The sequence below is a fragment of the Belonocnema kinseyi genome, chromosome 7, assembly GCF_010883055.1.
Source record: "Belonocnema kinseyi isolate 2016_QV_RU_SX_M_011 chromosome 7, B_treatae_v1, whole genome shotgun sequence".
NCBI classification, from domain to species: Eukaryota; Metazoa; Arthropoda; class Insecta; order Hymenoptera; family Cynipidae; genus Belonocnema; species Belonocnema kinseyi.
This window is the reverse complement of record NC_046663.1, coordinates 7482191-7492062: the sequence shown is the minus strand read 5'-3', so window position 1 is coordinate 7492062 and position 9872 is coordinate 7482191. Positions and strand designations below refer to the sequence as shown.

General features: G+C 34.4%; 1 protein-coding gene across 1 annotated transcript; it reads right to left on the bottom strand.

Annotated features, from left to right (window-relative positions):
• Positions 1 to 386: 386 nt before the first annotated feature.
• Positions 387 to 9656, bottom strand: LOC117176334 (regucalcin-like). Its single transcript, XM_033366574.1, has 4 exons — positions 9593 to 9656; positions 9160 to 9354; positions 894 to 1006; positions 387 to 815 (listed from the first exon to the last, which is right to left on the bottom strand). The coding sequence occupies exons 1-4, from the start codon at positions 9654 to 9656 to the stop codon at positions 501 to 503; spliced, it is 687 nt and encodes a 228-aa protein (XP_033222465.1). The 3' UTR covers positions 387 to 500.
• Between the last annotated feature and the right edge of the window lie 216 nt (positions 9657 to 9872).

Below are 9872 nucleotides of genomic sequence, written 5' to 3'. Positions count from 1 at the left end.
TTTATTCCGTGTTATTTGCCCAGTTTTATATTGGTAAAAACGAGAGATTTGAGAGTAAATAGCCCTTCGGTGGGATCGATAGGCGACACCCTTTGCAAAGGGAAACTGAAAACTGCAGCTGCCCGATATTTCCAGAAATAAAATATGTTGGGTAAGGTCATCCTTTAATTTCGATGGTCTGATCCTAAAATGCTTAAGTTTATAACTCCAGACTAAGACTTTTCTCGAAGCTAACGGAACAATGCTTAATCTTGAGTAGATGTAAAAGCTTTCATGAATTGAAAAGTAAAAGCAAAATTCCCTAAAACATGAATAACTCAAGCTATAAATTATTCGCGATTTTAAGTGTCTTAAAAGTTTTCTATCCGGTATTTACAATTATTTTTTATGGTTGGACTGAACACACAGGTAATCCGGCATAAGCCTAGTTGCGGAGAACCACCGCATAGAGGGGATTAGTGGGAGATCGCGAATGTGCCCGGTGTGTGCGCACTGTCCAATCACTTCCCCCCATGGGACGGTTCAATGTCGGACATTATACTGAAAGGTATATATCTTTTAAAAATGACATTCTCTACTCTCAACTTGTATTTTCCTGGCGGCCGCCCTTGCACGCCAAGGCCCTTGACAGCGAAAACTGAACCACCTGCATCATACTTTTGACGTTGTCCATGTTCATTTACGTGACCATACCACATTGTTGATACATATAAAATATCAAAATCAGGACCTCCAAAAGTGCATGCGCTGACTTTGCGTGCAGGTATGGGAATAAATCGTAATATTTTGTTAATGCGTGGATCAACTTGAATAACCTGAGGAAAATTAAATAAAAAATTTTGTTTAGAGTTTCATTTTTTTAAATATAATAAAAAAGATTGAAAAATCCTTACTCCGCCACCTTCATAAAGAGGCACCCAGAGTTTACCGTCCGTGTCAATTGTCATACGACGCGGAAATCCAGTGAAACCTTGTTTTGGCCATGTAAAGGTGACCTCACCGTTCCCTGAAAACAATGATTGAATTTCATGTTAAATTATGAAAACTTACACTTTAACTACATATACCAACTTAATCAAAAAGTTTTAGGACTCGTCACCGTGTGGCGCTCTCGTTCAACCGATTTCTATTCTTCTTTTTTTGTTGTGTTAGTAGAATTGTCATTGATGTTCTGTCAGAATTTCAGCTTGATTGCTTGACATTTGTTAAAGTGACGCCGTATCCGTGAGCACCCGCGTAAAAAAGTTTGCATGGCTCAAGCATGGTAAGACACTTATAAATATCTGGCTAAAGCATGGGTCACGGCTGAATGGCAGAATGGAGCAAGCCTTGCTCATGTCCGTTTCCCTCGCTTAGGACGCGCTAACCACAAATGAATATATTTAAGAACATATAAGTGTCAGACAAAATGAGCTTGCATTAAAAATGAAAATCTTAGGTTTGCCAATAGTCGGCACGTCTCTAAATGGTAAGTTCACTACCTGGATGCACTGTGCCGCACACCAGGTAGTTTAACACGTATTCTACGAGAACTTGAAAAAATTTTGATTTTGTGAATAATGGAAACTATTCGAAATGGTGAGGCGGCCACTCAGGTAAACCAATTCGCGCCCCAGATAGCTTAGCACGTATTCCACAAGAATTTTTTCAAAATTTAGATTGTTTCAACAGCCAAAATGACTCAAAATTGTGTTATAACAATCTAAATTTTGAAAAATTTCTCGTGATATACGTACTAATCTACCTAAGGCGCGACTTGGTGCACTCGGGTCGTCAAATCACCATTTGGAATTGTTTTCATCATTGACAAAATTTAAATTTATAAAAAGTTTTTGTAGAAAACTTTTTAAACTACCCTGTGTTCGACCTGGAGCACTCGGATCGTCGACACACAATTTTTAGTAATTTTGGCTGCTGAAACAATCTAAATTTTTAAAAAGTTCTCGTAGAATACGTACTAAGTCAGCTGGGGCGCGACCTGGTGCATCCGAGTCGTCGACTGACCATTCCGAATTGTTTTCGTTATTCACAAAATTTGAATTTTTAAAAAGTTATCGTAGAATACGTATTATACTACCTCAGATCGTCGGCTTACAATTTTTAGTAATTGTGGCCGTTCAAACAATCTAAATTTTGCAAAAATTCTCGTAGAATACGTGCTAAGCAACCTAATGCGTGACTAGATTCACATGGATTGTCGACTTACTAATGGTAGTTATTTTGGCAATTGGCACAATTTAAATTCTTAAAAAGCTCTATAAAGAAAATGTGCTACAATACCTGGTGCGCGAACCGATGCGGTGCACCCGGATAGCGGACCTACCATTTAGAAACGTGTCGGCTATTAGCAAAGCTGAGATTTTCATTGTTAACGCAGGCTAATTTTTTCTTACACTTACATGTTCTTAAGAATATTCATTTGTTTAGCGTGTCCTAAGCATGGGAAACGGACAGGAGCAAGGCTTGCGCTATGTTGCCATTCAGCCGTGATCCATGCTTTTGCCGGATATTTTCAAGTGTCTTGCCATGCTTGAGCCATGCAAACTTTTTTCACGCGGGCATTCGGCTAAAAACGAAACCAATACCATCCAACAACCACGGAATTCACCTGATTTGGATCCCAGCGACTTTTTCCTATTCGGTCGACTCAAGATAGCGCTCTGCGGAACGCGTTACATCAACCGAGATGAGGTCATGGAAAAATCGAAGATCGCTCTGATGTCTATACCGCAAACCGATTGTAAAATATGTTTGGAGGATTGGATCAAGAGCTGGCATAAGTGCGTTGTAGTCGATGGGGAGTACTTTGAAGGGGACAATATCGATTATGATGAATAAACTTGTATTTTTCATTTTAAAAATAAAGTCTTAAAACTTTTGATCAAGGTGGTATTTATTAATAAGGTGCTTAAGCCTAGGAGAGACAACCACATTTCTCAATTCAAACAGAAAAAGTTGTAAATATATATAGTTTTACGTCGTAACAGGTAATTTTCGTAAAGAATTGTTTGTCAAAAATTTATTTGTTTAATTGAAAATTTAATTATCTTCTCAAAAATTCGTTTTTTTCATTTGATATTAGTTTCGTTTACTGAAAATAAAAATACTACATTTTTTGCTGAAAATCTATATTTTTCGTTGATAAAGCTTCAACTCTTTGATTTGAAATTCAAATATTTCGTTAAAAATTGCGCATTTTGAGCAGGAAATGTGTCCTGTTGGTCCAAAATTCATTTTTTAAGTTGGAAAATTAAACATTTTGTTGAAAATTTTAGTAATTATATAAAAAATCGTTGCTTTTATTTAAAGCTAATTTATTTAATTGAAACTCAACAAATTCAACTTTCTTGTTGAAAATCTATCTTATTTATTACGGATTCAACTACTTCATTTTAAATTCATATATTTTTCTTAAAATTTAGCTCTCTCTGGTAGAAAACTGATCACTTTTGTTCAAAAATCGTCCGTTATCGTATATACGAGTTTATTTCTAAACTGTACTCAATACTCAGTCAAAAATTCAAAGTTGTCCTATCAAAGTTAAACTAAGGGAAAGTTTTGCGCTACTAGATACTAGTTTATGGAGAAACAATTTTGTCGTTCGAATAAGTATTTCCCAAAGGGGAAGGGGTGAAAGTTTTGGGATTTTGGTGGATATCGTCTATATCGGCGATTTAAAACTCTTCTAATAGTAATTATACAAATTTTGTCTAGTACAGTTTCGATAGGGTTCTCCACGCCCTTTTTATTGGATCCACGCATTTTTCAAAAAATAAATATCTCTGCAGATTAGAAACTGGCATTCAAATTTTTTATTTCTAAAAATAAGCGTTGAGTACTACGGTACGCGTATGAGACTGGCGCTTGAGGCCCGCAGGACGTCGTGGTGCCTTCAGGGTATCTTTTTTAAGAAAAGTAATAATACATGCTAGTATATTTGAGCGCTCTCTGCATTTTACAGGGTTGAGACTCTCGCTATTTAATTCCTGCATTACGTTCACTGATGAATTTAAAAAAAAAGTGGAATGAAAGACCAGGGTCCTGTTTATGTCAGGTTTGATTACTGACTGACTGGTGCGTTTAGAGTACTGTAAAAAAAGTGGGAAACTGAATTTCATTCACGAGTGATCAATTCGTGAAAGAGAGACTCTTACAATGGAATTCATTTGTTTTCCTAGAATCTTAGGAATCTAAATGTTAAAGGCAATTAAAAGATGTGGGCATTATAGCTTGTCTTTATACCATAGTTGGAGTAGCCTGGAGCATTGCAGTAATTGACATTTGGGGAATTTATTAAGACCAAATGAAGGGAGTACAATGAAAAAAGGATTTAAATTTTCCGAATTGATTGGTTTATACCCCTTTTGTTCCCTTTTACGATCTTGATAGTGATTGTCGATTTTCGATCACGCTAGCTAACTCAATACTACACTGCAGTTAATTCGTTAGAAAAACACTTATTTTAAAAGAAAGTGACAATCCCATCACTGCCACCAAATCAGTCGCCATTTCCCGAGCAAATAGGCGAGGAAAGTATGGAAATTTGGAAAGAGAGAGACTAAGTTACTGATTATGTCAAGGTGGTAAGGCCTGACAAATTATATTTGTTTGTGGGTACGTTGTCACTTATTAATTCTATGCGAACTGTGTCCATTTCGGCATTATTAAATGAATGAGAGACAGGTTGATTCATCAAAGGTTCATTATAAATTTTGTCGAAAATATTACAGTTATAAAATATTAATTTACATGAGATCTTTTTTGCAAGAAAGAGCGAAAAAGAGTTGATTTTTCGATTCGATCTCCGTGTATAGTGTATGGCAGCGATGAAAACTTACTAGATGTTTGTCCAATCCACACTTGATTCTTTTCACGAACGTTAAGACAACGGACTTTATTCGGAAACGACTCAATTAACGACAACCGAAAGTCTCAACTGACGGGGCTTTAGTTCACAACACGGTGATTCGTTAATAAGTTCCCAAAAGACTGGAAGAAAGCGATTCGTTTGTGGTAACAGTCAGTATGACTGCTGAAAGACTCATACTTGAAGATTCGTTACCAGGTTCTCAAAAGACTTAAAGCACACGATTCGTATATCAAAATTGAGTAAGGTTTGCCGGTACAACTGCTTGGAACTAAAGATCTGTCTCCTGGGTTTATATACGCTTGCGTCCTCATGTTTTGGGATGTGGTTTACAATTGTGAGCACGTATTCGCTAGATTTTGAAATGGCACGTATTTGCTAGATTTCGACATGGCACGTATTCTTCATATTTTGACATGGCGCGTTTTTTACTGGATTTTAATACGCAGTGATATTCATATTCTCGCTGAGAATGGCTCGTATTAAGTTGAAATTTTCTTGAGTAACGAATATTTATATTTTGTTACCTGAGACTTCCGATATTCGCTTACATCGGCTTTTAATTGATCCATATGTCATTTGATACGCGCGAGCCACGCTATTGTACGTGATGACTAATATAGTCCATTGACCGTGACGATCAGTTGTCGCGGATCTCCATTCTGGGTCTTTTCAGGAATACGAATTGTATGTCATCATAACTTGTAGGCGGTTGCTCTTGGTATTGTTTAAAATTATTTTATTCATAAATACATTTGTACCTAACATCGGTATTCTCCGAGTTCTTATCCCTTCATGGTAACATTGCATTTATCTTGTGGTTTCTATATTACCGACCGTAGTACAGTTACCATAGTTAGTTTCAAACGCAGAGAAAATTGGTAATGCGCTCGTTTATAATGTGGCGTTACGGTGTTTTGCGTGGAATCAGGTAGGTTGCGCCTAATTTTAGGCGTCACATTTAAATTGTGACATTTTGAGATGTAACACTATCTACATTTCTTTCCGCCTTGCTCTTTTTTTTAGTGATAGTCCTTTTCCCTTTGTTTCCTAATCTCGTATCAAGGATGCGATTTTCACCCGAACATTGCATGCTAAACTTTGCAGAATTTCATTTAACATTCGCCTCTATTCCATCACATGCTGCCTTAACATGAGTGGTAGGATGCTCTTGTTCTTAAAATGCTGACCTCCTCCGTCTGAGAGGTAGTCCACCTTTTAGAGTGCAAACTTCGCCTTAAAATAATTAACAATTTTCTTCTGGTACTCACAAACGACAACAGTGCAATGACTCAAATTGTCTGATGTGATTGGCACGCTTGCTTGAGTTTTCTATTTTTTACATAGTAATTAATTACTGTGAATATTGTGGCCTGATCATTATTCCAGTAAAATCCTTGCGCGGAGTTTTGGAAAACAAACTTAAAGTTCCCACTGAAATTAAATGAGATATCAAATTTATCACTTTTTAGAGTTATCTTCAGATTTTCCAAAAAACGCAAGGAAATGACGGGTTCTTAGCTTCAGCAACGCTTCACAAAGCTCATTCACAAATTCATCAACATTTATTATCAGCGTCTTTAAAGTGCATATGTCAGACTTCAGCCAAGAATCAAATTTGGTTTCTTCAAAATCCTTATCAAAAGCTTAAATTTTAGTAATAACGGGGCAATTTTTTCAATCTCCTAATTGGCAGGAGCTTGTCGCATTAGGGCACATAGTTAACTTTAAACAATCGCGATAACCATTTGAAATTACCTCGGGATCATTCCTTCAATTTTGCATCTTTATTTATTTTAGCATTAACTTCAACGTTTTTATGGCAAACAAAAACGAATGTGTGGGTACCGCTACTCCCTGCCAAAGCGCAATGTTTCGGTCTGAGTTGTATGAATTTCGTGAAGCCTATTTTAATCTCTCCATATTCTGACTAAAATACTGCATATAATTAATTTAAATGTCACAAAATCAATCTTTTCTTAACAAGAATTTTTTTTATGACTCACTCGCACAGACACACAATCCTTCATTCTAGCCATTAAGCGACTCATCTCGTCACGCTCATAACATTTTGATACGAGATCTTCAGTTTCAAAATTCATAGGCCTTTCGACGGAGAATTCGGGACCATCATCATCATTAGAAGCTGATTATTTCATTTGACATGATCATGATTGGTAAAAAGTTGACTCACTTGGTTAAAAATTCACCTTTTTGGTTGAAATATTCATCCGTTGTCGCAGAAATTTCATTTCTCGAAAATATGCAACTGTTTGGTTAAAAAGTAATTGGCTGTGGTTGAACTATCAATTATTCTGTTAAAATTTTTTTTTTAATTTCAATATTAATTTTTTAATCTCAAAATTTGACTATACGTTTTAAGTTTAAAATTTATCTTTATGAGATGAATTTTAAAATATTTTGTTGAAGATTCATGTATTCTGTTAAAATTTGGTCTTTTTGGTAGAAAACTAATCTTTTCGGTTGCGAATGTACCTTTTTGTTTAAAAATGATTACTTCAGTTGAAAATTAAACTATTTTGTTCAAAACTAACTATTCTATTAAAAATTTAGGTACTTGTTGAAAAATCGTGCTCTTTTTAAAAAATAATTTTTTTCACTTAAAATTTAACAAACTCCATTTTTCATTGCAAATTCATTTTCTCTTTTTAAGGTTTTAACTATTTGTTTTGAAATTAAATTTTTTTTGATAAAAGTGTAGCTTTTTAGTCAGAAAATTTACCTCCTTTTTTGAAGATTTGCCATTGCGGTTTAAAAAGCATCTTTTCTATTTAAAAGTTCATCCGTCAGTGTTGAAAATTGATTTTTTTTCGAAGAATTCCACTGTTTGGTTGAAACGTAATTCCTCTTGGTTGAAATATCAACCATTTTGTTAATGAATCGTTTAAAAAAATTTCAATTAATTTTTTAAATGAATATTTAACTATTTCATTAAAAATTTATCTTTTTGAAAGACATTTAATTTTATTGTTTAAAAATTCATTTCATTGTTCGGAAGTTTACATTTTTGTTTAAAAAGTTACATACTACTTAGTTGAAAGTTAATTTTTTTTTAATTACGAATTAACTAATTTCATTTTTGGTTGAAAATCCATGTGCTTTTGCTAAAGATTAAACTATTTGATTTAAAATTCATTTACGTTGCTAAAAATTTAGCTTTTTTGGTTGAAAATTGATCTACGTAATTTAAAATTGATTATTTTGGTCGAAAATTATTTTATTTTTACATACAAAATCACGCGTGATCGTAGAAATTTTATATCATTTGGAAAAAATATAACTTTCTGATTAAAATGTAACTTATTTTGGTTGAGGATTGAAACTATTTAGTTAAAAAATCGTTTCTTTGAATTTTTAATTTTTTTACTGAAAATTTCACTCGTCTATTGTAAGTTAAAAATGTATCTTTTTCTGTTCGAAATTTAACTGTTTGATTAAAAAATTCATGGAATTCCTTAAAAGCTTGACATTTCCGGTAGAAAATTGATTTTCCTGGGTAAACATTAAGTATTTTCTTTGAATTGAACTGTTTTGTTAAAAAGATACATTTTCAATTGGATTGGCATCTGGAGACTGTGAAGGCCAATCCAAAGTCGTGATGTCATTTTCCTATTTACACCGTGTACACAGGCGGCTGCCATGTTTGGGGTCGTTATCCTCCTGTATAAACGCCACTGAAAGATCTGATAAATCACGAAACAAGGGATTATCCCCACTACTGAAACCCCCCAGACTGAGCCGCCTTTTATCTACAGGATCGTCTATTATGGTGTATACGCTCTTGTGATACAGACTGTATAATTTAAATTTCTTGTTTTTGGATCAAAATTGATCTTTTTTAGTCGAAAGTTTATGTATTTTGTTGAAAATTTGTCTTTTTGTGATAAAAGTTTTTATTTTTTGTTTAAAAATTCACCTTTTTTGTGGATACATTAAACTTTCGTTGTCAGTTCAGTGTCGGGCGTTAAATGAAAATAGCCTTGGCCACAAGTCAAGGGGGTCCAAACGTACACAGTCAGGGCTACCTGAACCGTTTCCAATTGGAATGCATAATGTTGCGCAATATACTCGACAAAGTACTCCGAGCGTTGGGTGTAATTTGTTTTCTGACTTTAAGAATGTTTTTTTTGTTGTTGAAAATTAAATTTTGAATAGGTATTTACGTAAATAATTATAATTTATGTTTTAGGACGGGGAATTTTTGTTATTATTCTTTGAATTAAAATAGAGAATGTATTATCTGAAATGAAAGTTTTTGATTAAAAACTTACCAAATGTTCCTTTTTGTGAGTGAAAGCTGCAGGTAAAGACACCATAATTTCTCCCAGCATCGACGAAATGGAATTGGCGCAAACCAAACACGAATCCACTGCTCGAAGTAACTTCCCTAATTCTTGTTGTAAAAAACGGAATGCCATTCAAAGAGCTAATATTTCCCAATTTGAATCCATCAGTATTCGTTGTCCCTAGAATATAATATACAGTTTGAAATATAATAATTAAACAAGGGGAAACAACTCTGCTAATGTGCTGGGCAACTCGATTATCCGAACTAGTAATCCGGGGTAATCCATTAATCTACATTAATTCGATCTAATCCGTTAGTATTCTGTTGCAAATCCAGTCTTTTCGAGTAATCCACTTTTGAGCCAGTTTAATCCGCTTGTAATATACATTTTTTTAAGTAAATGACTTGTAATATACTTAATTCCAAGTAATTTTCGTAATGATGATCGTCGGAAACTTGGCAGGTGGTCTCATTGGTCATTGGATGGAAAAAAAATTGGACGTCAACATCGAGATTCAACTGTGCAACGATTTGTATATTAGAGAAATGGAATCACGTGGATTAATGGGCTTATTGTTTTGGATCCTTGTTATAACTTTGACCTCAATTCATTGTTTTAGTAATAGATTTTTGGAATTTTACCGCTCGAAAATCAGATTTACGGTAAATTGCTGAAGTTTTGGCGGCCTTTCGGAT